The following is a 17,265-nucleotide window of genomic DNA, read 5'->3' as shown; positions in this document are numbered from 1 at the left end:
AGCTTGGTGCAAGACCACTGCCTACTTAATAGAAGGTCTGAGTAAGCTTGAAAACGGTCATATTTGGTGTTTCTGTGGCAGTTTCTGGATTATCTAACCTTTAAATATGAGGTATTACAATTAAATTCTTGGAATGGAAATAACCATTCTGGGAGTTTAATTGTCAAACCTCATACTATCACATGTAGCGAGGGAGTCAAGCAAAACTATGTAACTTTGCATGTTTGAACATGTTTGTTCTGTTGCATTGAGTTGTTTCTAAACAGTCAAGCCAGTAGTTGGCAAGCTGTTGGAAAGTTTGTACATACCTGTTGTTTTCAGTGGAAAAATAAGTGAACAGAATTTAGAGCAGCAAGTTTTGTGCAGAGTTAGCAGAAGCACAAGCAAAACTAGACATGTTAACAGTGGTTTAGGGTGATGATGCTATGAAAAAGTAATATGTTTGAGTAGCATAAGAGATTTAAAGAGGGACAGGAAGACATAAGACATGATAAAAGAACCGAGTTACCAAACTCATTGAACATGTGAAAATGTGGAAAGAGTGTGGTAGTTAGCTTGATTTTACAAGTGATTAAGTGTATGGTTAATGGTAAAAGAATTAAATTTTGATAGAAACAGCGAGGAAGATTTTAATGGTGATATGGGAATGAGAAAACTTCTGCAAAGATAGTTCCATGAATTTTAAGTTAAGATCAAAAGCAGTGGTGGCTTGATTTGTTGTGATCTTTCTTCACAGTTGGCTATTTTGTCATAGAATTATTACTAGTGACAAAACTCAATCAAAACTTTTCAGTATGACTCTGAAACAAAAAGCTGAAGGACGAAGTGGAAAACATTTTCACCAAGACCAAAAAAAGTGCATTTAATGTCATGATTGCAGATCAAGACATTGCTTTTTTTTTTTTTTTTAATCATCAGGGCATAAGTTCACTTCAAATTCATTAAAAATTTGAAGTGAACAAACAGTGATCCAACACTGTTATTTAGAAGTGCTGGCAAGGTTACACAAAGCTGTTCATGAGAAGAGACCTAAATGTTGGTCAAACAATTGGATCATCCATCAGAACAAACAATGGATGATCCAATTGTTCTGATTGATGCGGAGTTATTGATTAACTCTGGAGAAATTGTTGTCCTTTATGGTGCATTTACACTGGTCCAACCAAAACTGAAAAAAAAATTTTTTTTTTCAATGTGATCATTCCGTGATCTTTTTGATTGAACAGAATTAGAATGACTGCTTTGAGATAATTCAATTGTCAAAAGATTGTCATAGTAATTATAATGTTAACTTCCATCCTAAATAAAATGAGAGCAGCTGAACCAGTTATGATGAAACCTAATATTTAAATTTAATCAAAACTGGTTTAAAGTTTTGTTACTAGAAAAAACCTTCAAGGAATTTTAATTTGTGTTAAAATCGGCAAATTTTGACTACTGCTTTTCATGAAGCGAAAGGGGAATTTTTTTGCATTACAAGTGACACCTGCAGCAACGTTGCCTTGGCCATTGGTGGCTATATCACTCCTTCAAATCCTGCCTACTGAATGTAATCTTACCATAATCCTATTGCCTTTTGCTTATTAACATTTGTTAAATAACACATCTTAATATCGTGAATGCCCCTGCAGTGTTTACGGAAATCTGTATTGTATGTGCATTCTTAACTTCTTTTATTGATTTTGTGAAATCTGACAGAAATAGAAAATCTTTATCGATTATCAAGCATTTCAGTAATAAATTTGGAATTTATATAATATTAGCAGCCATACCTCAAGAAGGAAAATACAGCATTTATTTCAGAAAATCAGGAGGCTACAGATGTGATGTGCTCATGTTAGCAAAGGCTAAAAGTGTGGACAATCCAAATGATCTGGATATTTTCAAAGGTGAGAAGTGGTGTATTGTGATCTTTCTTGTATATGAAAGACAGTATTGAGTTTTGCTATCACTGAAAGTGAGAAGGTGGTCCTCATTATGGTAATGACAATGTTTTCCTGGAATATCAAGGTAATTAGTTTTTAATGTATTGATTAAGAAATAACTTGCAGCCTGAGAAATTTGAGCCAGGCAAAGTTTGTCAAATAAAACAAGGAATCCATTACTGTTATCAACAACTATGAATAGAATTTATTTTAGTGAGAGAATATTAATTGATCATTTTTCTAAGAGAAAGAGCATAGGTGACAGTACAGAACCCTAGCATTTATTCTATTATGCTCGTTTGCTTCCACTTCTAGTTCTGAAATGCACTCACAAATGCATTCACCTTGGATGTTTTCTGTTACGTTATGTTGCTGAATAGTTCATGTAATAATATTTTAAGATATTTACTTATACTTTCAGAATATTCTTATCTGAGTTAGTTTTTTAAAATCATATATCATTCTTGATTTTCCATTTATTTATTTTTTATTTATTTTTTTACAAGACAAGTACTATAAGCTAACTAGAGCAAACATCCATGCCCAAGGTAGAATTCAAACCCACAACCTGTTGGTTGGGGAGTGGATATGCTACCCACTTCGCCAGCCAGGTCTCTATTCATTGTTACATAATTAATAGGAACTTCAAAAACATTTTCTCACTTCACAGTATTTTTCCCCTTTTATGTGACCCTTCCCCACCACAAAAGCCTTAACTGCAAGCCTATTTTTGTGCTTTTTTATATTATTATTAGTAAGCTAAAAGTTTAGTAATAATCTGGAAACCTTATCCTAGAGATCAAACATGCTTTTTTATGCTGCTTTAGGCTTCTAATAAGTAGAGTGGCAGTCTCACACTGGGCAATTAAATTCATCTGACAACTTAAAGATATTTGTAAAATATCAATTTGCAGTGGTGGGATATGAACCCACTGCCTGTTTGGTTGGAGATTAGAAGGGACTTGAGCAACCACACTGGCTGGGTCATTCAGCATTTTCTTCATAGTTTGATTTTCACCTGATAAAGTTCAATTCTTGTTTTCAGTTTTACTCTTTTTCTGAAATAATATTTTTGTATTTGATATTACAAATCACATCTGACAGTTTTTGATTTTCTTCTTTTCATAACTTTAACTGTTAAAATCTTCAATAGATCAGTGTATCTCACTGTTTAGCTTTCCCATTTTGAAATTGTCCTCATTGCTCTAATTAAATTTACCATTTAACTTTACTTATTTTGAACACTGCACCTGAAGTTTTTCTTTGTTTTTAATTTTGAATAATATTGCTATTCTGGCTTTTCTTGCTCTGTATCTCTTGAATAAATTATCTTATTATTTAGAAGAAACTTTGCTGTTTTAAGTCGCTTTTCAAGAAGACTAGTGACAAGAGGACACCATGCGATTACTAGTGTCCTCTTGACAAGAGGACACTAGTAATGACATATTGTTTTGCAGTATCATAGTACAGGCAGCCCTCGGTTTACGATGATTCAATTTACACCAATTCACAGTAACGCCAGATGCCTGCGTGTGCTTACTGTAGTGTGGTCTGACTGAGAAACGACACTAACAGGTGCTCTAGTGTTTGAGTGTTTACCAAGCTACTACGGCATATATGTATCAAACCTAGTTTTACTGTTGAATCTACCAAATTGTTCTATTTAATTTTTTTTACATACATACATATTTAAATTGATAAAGTACGTAATTACATACCATGTCTGATAAAAGAAGTGCAGAAAAGTTAGCAGAACTTGGTGTTAAGAAAGCATGGAAATCAATCACACTTGAAAAGATGGAGGTGATTCAAAGAATGGAAGATGGGCAGACACGTGCTAATGTCTGTAGAAGTATGAACTTACCTCCATCGACTGTTACTACAATTATGAAAAATGCAGATAGAATAAAACAGTCTGCACAACAATCTACAGTGGTATTAAATGCAAAACATGTAAGTTATAGCTGGGGTAAACTTCATGAATAAATGGAAAAATTATTATCATTATGGATGGATGACGTGAATCAGAAAAACATTCCTCTGATGCAGGCTGTTATAACTGAGAACAAAAACAATTTTTGAGGATCTTAAAAAGATGGATGGAGGGGAAGAAACATTTTTAGGAAGCAAAGGTTGATTCATGAGATTTAAGTCTCGAAGTAAGTGCCATAATGTCAAATTATGTGGTGAGGCGCCAAGGGCAGATGTTGCTGCACCGGCTGCTTTTCCTAATGAATTTCAAGACTGTGTAGAACAAGGAAGTTATCCTCCTGATCTCATTTTTAATGTTGATGAAACTGGGCTCTACTGGAAAAAATTGCCATCACACACCTTCATTTCCTGTGAAAAACATTCCATTCCAGTTTTTAAACTGCAAAAGATAGACTTACACTTTTGTTGGATGCAAATGTCTCCTGAACTTTGAAGCTTAAACCAATGTTGGTGTACCATTCACAGACACCACGCACCTTCAAGGGTCTAAAAGCCATGCTGCCAGTCTATTGGAAATGGAACAAGAAAGCTTGGGTTACACAAGACGTTTTTATAGATTGGTACACAAATTATTTTTGTCCTACCATGCTTCGCTTCTGTAAAGAAAATGATTTGCCAGCCAAGGTATTGCTTCTCTTGGATAATGCCCCTGGACATCCTCAAAACCTTGCTGAAGTAAGAACACCATTGAATGTCAAGGTTGTTTACATGCACCCAAACACATCACTTTTGCAAATGGATCAGGGGATTATATCAATCTTCAAAGCCTATTACCTCCATATAACATTTATGGAAATGGTAAGAATCTTGGACACTTCAGGAAAAACTATTAAAGACTATTGGCGGTCATTCGATCAGGAAAAACTATTAAAGACTATTGGCGGTCATTCGATATTTTGAAGGGCATTAACAACATCAAGGGTTTCAAGTATTTAGTAATACTTGGAACAAAGTGTTTAAAAGGAGCATGGCGAAAACTTCTTCCAGCATTTATGCACGACTTCGAGGAATTAGAGTAAGAGGAGAATGTTATTGAAGACATTGCCAAGCTTGCACGAGAGGTGGGATGGGACGATATTACAGCTGAAGAAAGATGTGACAGAAGTCTTAGAGAGCCATGATAAACCACTTTCCAATGAAGACTTAAAAGAATTAACTGAACAATTAAGTCAACATCCAAAGGAGGAAAAAGAAAACAAACAAGGTCCTCTGAGAGATATAAAAACGGCCGATGTACAGCATATCCCTGCAAGCATAGAGACATTGACTGATGAACTCTGCAAAAAGAAGTGTAATCACATCTATTCGACCTTACACTGAACTCCTTAAAGAAAGAAAAAGAAAATCTAGGCAGTTAACACTGGATACATTTTTCAAAAAAAAAATGCAGGTGATCCAAAACCAGGAACTTCAAATATGTAACATCTTTTCGAAGTTTCATATTTTTTGTATATAATTTTGTTTTGTTTTCGTTATTAATAATTTTATTTTAACAAATATATATGTATGTATTATCAAAGCTTTAAATATAATAATGTTACATACTTCATTGTGCATATTTTTTGACTGCATGGAACATAACTTTGTACTTCCCATTAAAATTGGGTTCATTTTACGCCGATTCGGTTTATGCCTGTTTTTTCAGGAACAGAAGTGAGGTATAAACCGAGGGCTGCCTGTATCTAGTATGCTTCTTGAGGAGTTATACAACTTGTAAAAATAATCATAATTTATGATTGTGAATCTTTTTACAATTGTTTCTCTATTCTAATATATCATTAGTTTTGGTTTCATAGCACGTATATCAGCACTTGTGATGCGCCCGTTATTGATATTATTATTATTGTCAAAATGAAATGTAAAGCATTTGAAATTTTGATGTACTTACTAGATTCTGAAGTTTGTTACCTTCACATTTTTTTATTGTAATTTAAAATTGTTAAGCATTGAGATATTTGTTGTGCTTTGCAAAGATATTCTTATTACGCTAATGAAGACACTGTGTCAGCCATTATATGTAACTTCTCATTATATGTAACTGAATGTCACTTGCCATTTAAATGGCGTGCACATGCTTACCAAGGAGATTGATGGGTGATTGACAACTGACAGAGAGAGCACTTGGTATTGGAGTAATGAGGAAAACAAGTAAAGAGCTAAGAGAAATTTGAGAATGGCAACCGAAGAATTTTGTTCTTAAAACTTAAAAACTTCTTAGGAAGTTTTTAAGTTTTACGTGGCAGTCTGGAGAATATTAATAGAAGATTCCTTGTTGAGTCTGTCAAGTATTTAGTAAATAAAAGAAGATATTGCAATCGACATTCTAATTAGATGTTCGAGGAAACGCTGAATGGAAAATTTCATCTTCTATCTTAAGGACACTGGATTACTATGGTTAAAAGCAATTGGTGAAATTTGAAACTGTAAAGTGGCTTAACAAAGAGCTCAACTAGATTTGTTGTTTATGAAGTAGTAGAAGAAACTTCTTTCTCTGGTACAAAAATTAGTAAATTGTGCATCAAATAGAACTGCAAGAGGTAAGAATATTTATACTTCACTACACAGGAGGAATAACATTGTGTTACATAAGGGAGATAAAAAAGGATCTTATGGAAAAGAAGAAGAAAATTTTATATTTTTGGAAAGGGCCTAACAAAGAAACTAACTCTGAACAATTTCGCTGTTGTGAAAACAAGATGTTTTGTCTGGTAGATGTGATTAAGTATATTGTCAAACAATCCAATAATAGAATGAGTTAGAGAATGAATGATTTTAATATTTTTGGATAAGAAAATCTCTAAAGTGTAGATGTATTTTAAAAGCCTTGGATCCAGTTAATTTTAGTTATTTATGTAATTTTATTTAAAATGTATATATTCCTAATCTTTAAAGGTACCTGTGGCATGACTGTAAACAATAAATTACACAATAACCACAGTAATTAACTTTAATGAAATGACAGTACAGATATTTTGTACTGAAAATAGCAGTACATCATCAGTATGTAGAAACAAGCAAATCAAAGAAATGGGAATACAAGGTCGTTTACCAAATAAAAACTGTTTTCGTCTGCCAGAAATTAATATTAATAAATAATATTATTAAAAACAATATTTTTGATGGTTACATAAAATAAGAATCTTCCAAACATTTTGGGGGGAGAGACAATCGTTCCGATTCAGATTTGGCCAATGTAAAATGGCTTTGCAACTTTCTTGAAAAGGTGTTCATATCTAAACCTGCTTCTATGGAGAAGATGAGCTTCATCCCACTTATTTATTTACACATATGGCTTTGTGAAACTGACAAGTGAAATGTACAATCACAATCTTCAGAAACAAATGATGAAAATCTTTACATAAAAGGCATGAACTGCATTCCAAGTCTTCCTTTTTTTAAAAAAAGCAAAAGTAATGTGTTATAATCAAGTTAGGGAAAATTATCATCCTACTGCACCAAACATGACAAGACTGCATGTTCTCTCCAATGCATCAGAACACAAATGTAGCTGTATCCAAGGTTTTATTAGAGAGCATTTGTGACTTTTGTGAAATCTTGATCAATTAGAGAAAACCCATTTCACTTTGCATCATCATCTGCTAGCATGAGGAGGAATTCTGCTGATACTTTGACGAGGACCTATGAGAGCGGCTATAAGAATAACATCTTCGTGGTGAACGGGACCTTGAATCATGTCTAATGATCACTCTAACTTCATCCCACTGGATACTGTGTTTAGTGTCAATACTATGTTGTGCCAGACCAGACTTTTGAGGTTTCATGTATTCGATATAATATTGATGTTCATTAATTCTTTTTTCCACAGAACGGCATGTCTGCCCGAAGTATGTTAGATTACATTCACAAGGTATCTGGCAAATGCTAACTAACGATAAAGGTGACCGTTTGTCTCTTGTAGATGGTAACAGATGAGAAATTTTGTTGATAGAAAAATATGTGGGAATGAGATGATACTTCAAAATTCTACCAGTCGGTTCAGAGATGCCAGAAATATAAGGGATTGGAGCCCTGCTGTCTGTTGAAGAAACCTGATATATTGGAACATAGGAGTCAGTTATCTGCTGGATTTGATTAGGGTTGTAACCATCAAATTCCATTAACGTTTTGGAAGAGGAACATAATTATGTGCTCTATTAATTAAAGACTTGATAACACCAATTTTTTGAAAGGTGTGATGAGTAGACTTTTGATGAATGTATCTGCCAGTAATACTGACTGCTGTATGTACCCATATTTCTGTTTCTTTGATTTGCTTGTTTCTACACACTGATGATGTACTGTTATTTTCAGTATGAAATATCTGTACTTTCATTTCATTAAAGTTAATTACTGTGGTTATCATGTAATTTATTGTTTAAATGTATATATTGTTTTAGTTTCATTAAATGTATATATATTTTTTTTTTATTTGATCTTGAGTCAGTGATTTTCTGGATTCTAAAAGAAATAGTTAAAAGTCATTGCACCAATCGGAATTGAGTCATTATGTAATTAATAAACACTTGAAGTAAAAAACCAATTTACAGAGATAAATAAAAAAAATTATAAATAATCAACATTAGTGTCAATTTAATATTAATTTATTTTTAAGCATCTCCTGTGTGTAGAATTTTTTAAAATTTAAATTACACATTTTATAAAATCAAAATATGGCATTGATGAAGATGAGAAGTTCATTTAATACAACAGTGCCATGTCTAGGAATAAGTGAACTTGTCTTCCAATGTCCTATAGACAGCTTAATACTGTTTGATAACAGCAATCAACTGTGTTTTCTGGTCCAATACAATTTCAGGATTTTCATATTCTCTCCATGCTCACTGTACTAAAATGTGTGTATATTTGTCAAGAATTGACACACATACACACACACGCACATATTGTAAAAACTTGAATTTAACATCAGCAGATTTGTGGTTATGATGATACCTGAAATTATTCATAATATACCATACTTCCTTAATACATATATGAATACATGATTTTATACTTTTTAGAGCAACCACTAGTTTACAGGATGACAACATATATATACACATACACCACTGCTAAATAGCAGTTTTTACTAGTAATGAACATTTTTCATTGACTTTAAAGGGAATTGTACTGATGCTCATGATATATGATATTTGCACTACACAATATTGGAGCAACCTCAGTATTGCCATTTTAAGTAACTAGTTAGTAACTAAGTATTCAATATCTTCAAGAAGTTTTTTGAATGATTTTACTATTGTAGATCCACTAGGTTTAAGTACAGCCAATTAAACTCATGAACTTATCTTATAATATCATAATACTAAAACACAGGTTTTCATTTTCTTATTTGATTTACCCTTTATTATGGTTTGTTTCAAACAGCATATATAATTATGAATTTACAGGAAATGAAGTTTAAAAAAGAACTGAAAGTAAAATTAGAAATGGCAAAATTTCTACAGGATACTCTAGATGAAATGGCTCTTCAGTCAAGAGGAGACAAACATTCTCACACTGCACAAGAATTTGCCTCTTTTTTTGAAAAGGTAAACACTTTTGAGTAACAGATTTACCCAGTGATTTTCCAGCATAATATATATATATATATATATATACACAGTAAAACCCCGTTTTTACTTTCCCGCAATTTACGTTTTCCTGCCATTTCCGTTGGTCCCATCTTAAGGCCTATTCTTACGATATATTGTTTTCCCGCCATTAACAACTTGATGTGGGCGTTATTTCCCATGATTTGTGTTTTTTTCTCAGGTGGCAATATTGATTTTTGAATTGATTTCTGCAGAAATTGCACATTTCTGTTCCTAGATGGCGTTGCTTTCGGCTGTAGTTTCGTTTCTGCCATCACGGTGACCTGCACTCTTGCAGCAGTAATGTAGTTATGAGCGATACCGTGATTTTTCAATCACAGTACGAATTGATATTGCAGAATTTCTGCTACGTAATTTAGCGTGTGAAAGTTGCTTTCAAGTTGCGGTGGTGGATTATCCATGTGAGTAACATGGAGAAAAAAGACAGAAAATGTATTTCGGTAGAAGAAAAGATGGCAATTCTGTGACGTATAGATTGGCATGTTGGAACATGTGTGCATGCATTTAGCAAAAGATCTTGGACTCTCCATGTCCACTTTGAACAACATAGTAAAATACAGGTCAAACATTGATCTCAATGCAAAGCAATCTGGCACTATGTCAAAAAAAAAGGAAAAAAAAAAGCAAAAACAATCAACAATTACATTTTTTTATAGATAAATGTAATTGTAAATTCATTTATTTTCAGTTATTAAATTTTGTAATCGTGTATGTAGACTCGCACACTAGCAGTAAGTCATCTTTTAGCCTTTTATTAATGTTTCCTGCTATTTACACTTTTTTTCATCAGTCCCCGAAAAGTGTAAAAAAAAAAAGGGGTTTTACTGTATATATAAAAGATATAAGTGAGCAATTAATTTTTTTATGCCATTATTGATCCTGAATTAAATTTATTCTTTTACAACAAAACTTATCTAATTTATAAGAAAGATTCTGGTAATTTGACCACATGTTTATTAAGATAAATATGAATAAAAATAAAAAACCTGACAAGTTACATAAGTTGTTTGACTTACATCTTAAGGGGTCAAAGGTAACTAAAAGTTTAAACACAAGAAATGAGAAATTACTCAAAATAGTTAATTCGATGCAGTTGTGGCCGTCTAACTGTTCATTACATTAAATATACGAATGCAGATTCAGTGCAATACTAAGTTTGAACAATGCTGGATGCTGTCACGTTCACATTGTTCGAGGTCTGACTTGGGTATATTTTTTATCAATGTAGACCAAACTTGTGTAGAATTAGGCCCTGGTTTTTGTTGCATTGTGTTGGAATTCTAAGCATGTTTGCAGCAGCTTTAAATTTTTTTATGCAACAATTTTTTTCAACGTAAGACATGTTTGTTTTTTGCCAGAGTACATTATGGCCGGTGGAAGTTGTATGGTATGCTAGGCCTGATTTGTGTTCTCTTCTTTTTTGCATATCTTTTTGGTGTTCGTTCATGTGAATTTCCCCTAATCTTCTCGTCTGGCCTACGTAGCAGATGCCACAGGAACAATTAATTATATAAACACCTGGTTTTTTTTAAAGGATGATGTGGAGGTTTTGGGGATGTAGAAATCATGAAATTTTTTCCAGAGGTAGAAAAGCAACTTTGATGTTATGTTTGTTTAATAATTTGGCCATTTTGTCTGTAACATTCTTGATGTATGGAAGTGTGATTGCATTCTTGAAATCTTACTTTTGTGAGATTCTTGTAGGAGATGTGTTGAGGATTCTTTTTATTGTCTTAGCTTCATAATCTTTTTTTTTTTTTTTTTGATGATCTGTGTTAAATAATTGAAATTCTTAATTTCTCCATTTTTCTGTGCTGGAAATATAAACTCTGTCCCTCAAAGTTTTAATTAAACTTATTTTTTGTGAGGGATGGTGGTGTGAGGCTGCATTAAGATCAGGGGAAATTCACACGAATGAACACTAAAAAGATGTGCAAAAAAGAAGAGAACACAAATCAGGCCTAGCATACCATACAACTTCCACCGGCCATAATGTACTCTGGCAAAAAACAAATATGTCTTACATTGAAAAAAATTGTTACATAAGAAAATTTAAAGAAGCTGCAAACATGCTTAGAATTCCAACACAATGCAACAAAAACCAGGGCCTAATTCTACACCAAGTTTGGTCTGCATTGATAAAAAAAAATACCCAAGTCAGACCTCGGACAGTGTGAACGTGAACAACAGAACGTGACAACATCCAGCATTGTTCAAACTTAGTATTGCACTGAATCTGCATTCGGATATTTAATTTAATGAACAGTTAGATGGCCACAACTGCATCGAATGAACTATTTTGAGTAATTTCTCATTTTTTGTGTTTAAACTTTTAGTTACCTTTGATCCCTGAAGATGCAAGTCAAATGACTTACGAAACTTGTCGGGTTTTTTATTTTTATTGATATTTATCTTAATAAACGTGGTCCAATTACTGGAATATTTCTTATGAACTGCTAAACCACTGTTATCTAATTTATATTTTCTGACTATTGCATGTATTTATAAATAATGAATTATTTTTGTTAATCATGGCATTTCCTGTTATTTTTGAATTCCTGAATGTTTTGTTCATGTAACTCATTCTTGATTACAAGGTTATATGCTTGTCACAAACAATTTAATACCATTATAGATTCCTGATATATATCCTCAAGGGATGTATATGATACTACAATGACACTGTAAAATTTTTGGTGTGGGGAGTGATTTATTGTACTCATTTGTATCTGTATTCTATCTTATGTATGGTCTAATTATTAACTTGTAATCTTGTCAGGCTGTGCCATTGTAAAAACTTATGCTATCTACTAAATCTAGTCTATTCTCGTTAATCCTTACTTTCTTTATTCGCTAAATCTCCCCCTCCTTTTTTTTTTTTCTTCTTACCCTTGCTCCTACCACTTGCTAAGTTGCTTGCTTTTTCAACTATTGCTGGCTAAACGATTGAAGTATACTTATTCTCTTAGACTCTTCTGCCAGACAAATTTATTTTTATTAATGAATGCACCAGCCTGGAAGAAATAATATATATGGTCTAAGAATAATAAGAGTATGAACAAAGGTAAGGTCCCAGCTATAATCCTCTTAACTATACAGCAAGTCGTGGCTATTCTAAATCAACACATCTACACAGGTACAAATTTTATTTGAGATAGTGCATTGGCAACTGATAAGATCCATTGTTCCAAAAACAAAACATTTTATTTTAACTAGACAGTTGAGATTACAACACAGTGGGGAATAGCTAACTTTCCTAACTTATCTACCTTCAGCAGAACCACTAAATCATTGAAATATATACATTTTACGTACACTCAACATTTACATTTTACTTAGCATTATGAGACACATACCTTACTGTAGGTATAGAATAACTATTCCCTCTTATATAACTACCATAATGTATACATTTGTTCTACCCTGATACTATACAACACTCGACAGAACTCGACCACCGATCTTTTGTAGCACTTACAATTCTTACTTATTTAAATTACAAGGAGATTAATAACAATATCACTTGTTTACTCACAGTTCTTTCTGTAAACACACAGTCCTCTTTCATGAGCTAAACCTCTGTTGGGACATATTGAATCATTTCTGTTGCACAGGACACGTTCTTGTCTTGGGCACTTCTGTACTTTACTTCTCTTGTTCCACTGGTGGCTTATTCGTTGACCAGACATCAAACCTTTCACGGGAATCGCAGCCATCTATGCGGTGGGACAACTGTTGTTGGACGCTCCTTGGAAGCCTCCAGGAACATTCCAGAAGAATCGGTGATGACATAGCTCCGACAATGGGCACTAAGTCTCCAGTTACATACTCTGTGTCACTGCCTCATCTTCTCTCTTCCATTCAGCCAATAAGGGAACCAAAACACCAGCATTTTGGTGACAGTAGTCGTCCTCATAATCCTTCTTGTTCTCTTCCCCTTCAACCCCTTATATATGCTCCCTGCTCTTTGTTCTCAACCTTCGAATGTCTGTAATTACCCGTCGGCACGGTGAAGTCACTCTGGTCTCCTCGCTGAAGATCCTTGCCTTAGGCCAGCGCTTCCCAAACTGTGGGCCGCAGCCCCCTTGGGGGCCATAGGTTTTGTTGAGGGGGCCGTGAAATAATGAAAACAAATTTAAAATGTTTTAAGACCAAGTAGATTTTTTTATTTTAATGGAAAAATTCACACATTGGTGCTGCGTATTTTGGCACTTAATGAATATTAGTAAATATTGCTTATTCATATGTTTCATTTCAAAGCAGTGGTTAATTGTATTTACTTCGAAAGCTCTCCAGGGAAGCTCCAATCTTCCTGTCCCTTTCATCAATCAGGGACTGTTGATATTGACTTTATATACATATCAAAACTCGTTTTATATTATCACTGTCATCCGAGCTAGTTTTCTGTTACCAATAAAAGTTTCGCATATACTTCATACATGAAAAAAAGCTTAAACAAGTTCATGTGGGGACATAGTTACTCGCTTGCAGTGGTAAACAACATCCCCTCCCTAAAAGCCACTATACTGCAGAGGCAATAAAAACAAGTACTTTTATTTGCCAGTGAATAAGGTATGAACAGTCTGTGTAATATATTTCTCAACAAATAGCGCAATTAGAGACAACTGGGATAAAAACACACTAATTAATTAATCACGTCCCCTCATACAGAAACTATGCTATATAGACTGAAACAAAACCATATGTTGCATGGGCAAACATAGTATCTTAACTAATAACTATTGTTATTAATTAGATGTGTGCGAGTTCGATTTTCCAAGGCAGCAATAAAATTCAACCGAACGTGCTAAAATTGTAAACGTGTTAAAATTAAGTAATATATATATATAATGAATGTTATGGCAGTTTCACATATGGAATTTGGTTGAAGAGAGTTAGCATATCAACTCAGTTGTCAGCTATGCTTTTATCTTTCGGCTGCACGATCTTTTGTTAATACCGCACCAATCATATGCACGTTTTAAAAACCTGCCTTTGCTGTCTGTTTCGTGTTAGGCTTAATTAACGTAAAGGGAGAAAAGTCACAAAAGAGAAAAATGTTCCTGGTCCGGGGATTCCCTTATTCAGGTAATATTCATTAATTTCATGTTATCAGTCTGTGGTGTGCCAGTGTTGGTAAGTGGTGATATTATTTGATCTGTTCTACGTTAAAAAATTTAACTCTGAGAAGGATAAGTGGCTGATAAAAAATAAAAAAAAAATCCCGCGAACAATCAGAAGAAGCAGAAACAGACTAAAAAAAAAAAGGACAGTATTTCATATTTTACCAGAACAGCCCGCATCGTCTTCAGAACCAAACGGTAAGAGGCAAAAAATGTAATATATGCATTTGATTTTTGCAATATTTGCTGTGTATGTTTTGTATTGAATATAAATACAATAAATATTATAATAATATATCTCTCTATTACGATTTTTTTTCGAGGTGGGCCGTGAAATATTTTAATTTTTACAAAGGGGGCCCTGACATCCAGAAGCTTGGGAAGCACTGCCTTAGGCAATCAATTTGTTCACATGTTGTTGCAACTTTTCTGATACAATATTCTTATAGCTTACTTACAATGTTAATATCACTTAATCCATTTTCTCTAATTTTAAATACAATATTTTAACAGGAATTATTTAACACAATTTTCAATACAGTAAATTTTTATTCAGACAAAAGGAATCTTACATTTTTTTTTTTTAATTATTTAAGTCTAAAACCCCTGTAAAATCGAGTTCGATAAATTATTTATATTAATTTATCGTGCACGATTTTACAACACTGCATGAAAAATTTATATTATCACTAACTTTCTATTGACAGTTTTTATTTTATTAGTCATCTGTCAGGACTGCAATATTGTTGAATCTTACCTTTCCGTCTTCTGAGGCACTTCTAACTGCATCAGATCACCTAGATCTTGGTCTCCTTTTCTCTTCCAGTCTGCTTCAGCGATCATGCCACCTGAGATTAGCTCGGCTCACTCACACACACACACACACACTTGAATGCTAACAATATCAGATTCCTTCTTAATATCATCATTTTTAATGTGCTACATAATTTTTCTCAAAACCCATATTTGTGGTCTCTAGTGTTTGATCAACTGTTTTATTTCTATTCCAATTCTTAGATCTGTAAGTTAAAATTGGTTTGAACACTTGTATACAGCTGCTTTAGTGTTTTGATTAATTTCTTTTGTATGCCATCTAAATTTATTTTTTTGACTACCCACGACACTGGATTCTGTTGTCAATTTCCGCATTTAATTTGCCATCTTCACTAAAAATTGTGCCTAAAATTATTGAAATGTTTTACTTGTTTTATAGGGGTTCTTCATTCAGGGTGCAGCTGTTGTTTTCATTGTTCCTGTCTGTTTTCATGGTCTTTATTTCAATCCTTTCTTTCATGCTTACACAATGAGCAGAATACATTATGAAAATTATGGATACAACTACCGTGTTAGAGTAAAACTTTAGTTTATTATAAACCAAAATATACACTCAACGTTTCGAAACTCACATTGAGGTCATCTTCTGGAGTATATGTATATATACAAAGAAATAAGCTGCACTACAATCTACATGGCATGTAAAGTTACTGATCAACCGTTAAAACTATTTGCCTGACCTCTGGTGCTAAAAAAAAAAAAAATCCTCACTACATCAAAGCTAGAGTTCTGTTATTATTATCTATTAGAAAGTTAAATTAAGCTGGAGAGTAACATGTTCATATAGAAAATAATAAATAAATAAATAAACAGAAATTAAAATTACTTATATAAGTACGTATAAATTGCAACTGGTATTAATTTCTGTTTATTTATTTATCTAAAATATTTTCTGTATGAACATGTTATTCTCCAGCTTAATTTAACTTTGTAACCTAATAGATAATAATAATAACAGGACTCTAGCTTTGATGCAGTGAGATTTTTTTTTAGCACCAGAGGTCAGGCAGATAGTTTTAACAGTTGATCAGTAACTTTAGCATGCCATGTAGATTGTAGTGCAGCTTGTTTCTTCATATATATATATATGGATGTGAAGGTCAAAATGTTGAGTGTATATTTTAGTTTATATTAAACTAAAGTTTTACTCTAACACGGTAGTTGTATCAATAATTTTCATCCATAATTTGTTATAGCAATTATTCAGTTTAGTTGAGGAATCCTTATTACTTGTACTGAATTTATTTAGATATATAATATCATCTGCATAAAATAAAGAGCTGAGATTAACATCTCCAATGTTGATATCAGGTTTACTCTTTGAGCAGTAATGCTGTATATATATATATATATATATATATATCACCATGCTTCTATTTCCCAAAACAGTATCAACCTATATATACATTCATCATCTTTTAACTACTGTGATAAAGCCATAAATTTCTGTTTGCTATCAAGCTTTGGCAGGGAGGTGCTGCCATCCTTAGCAACCTTCTCAGTTTTTTCATGTATCCATACACCATAGAAGGTTCACAGTAAACAATAATTTGAGTCAAGATGGCTGCCCACCAAACGCATACATTTCCTACTGCTGAGGAATAGATCACTTTTAGACTGAACCAGTGCTGCGCCGTGGGTAGGACGCGCCCTTGTGCAAAACTTTTTTCAGCATCCCCCATAAAATAAGTTTCCATGAACATTTTTTGCGAAAAATTTTACTTTGTTAAAAGTACAAAACAGTTTATACGCGTACATAAAAATAAATGTTATTTAACAGTA

The 17,265-nt window shown here is 33.1% G+C and overlaps 1 protein-coding gene across 2 annotated transcripts in view; it reads left to right on the top strand.

The window, feature by feature from the left end:
* Letm1 (Leucine zipper and EF-hand containing transmembrane protein 1) overlaps positions 1 to 17,265 on the top strand; it is a 213,599-nt gene that overhangs the window by 75,389 nt on the left and 120,945 nt on the right. For both annotated transcript variants that reach the window (XM_090414926.1, XM_090414927.1), the window contains exon 4: positions 9,323 to 9,463. In XM_090414926.1, coding sequence (XP_090271052.1) covers positions 9,323 to 9,463 — 141 coding nt within the window. The remainder of the gene's footprint in view (positions 1 to 9,322; positions 9,464 to 17,265) is intronic.

Source organism: Typopeltis vanoorti, chromosome 26 (assembly GCF_054136105.1).
Source record: "Typopeltis vanoorti isolate ZY-2024b chromosome 26, IOZ_Tvanoo_1.0, whole genome shotgun sequence".
Lineage (NCBI taxonomy): Eukaryota > Metazoa > Arthropoda > Arachnida > Uropygi > Thelyphonidae > Typopeltis > Typopeltis vanoorti.
Note: the sequence above shows the minus strand (reverse complement) of the source record. Positions and strands in the feature narration are given on the sequence as shown.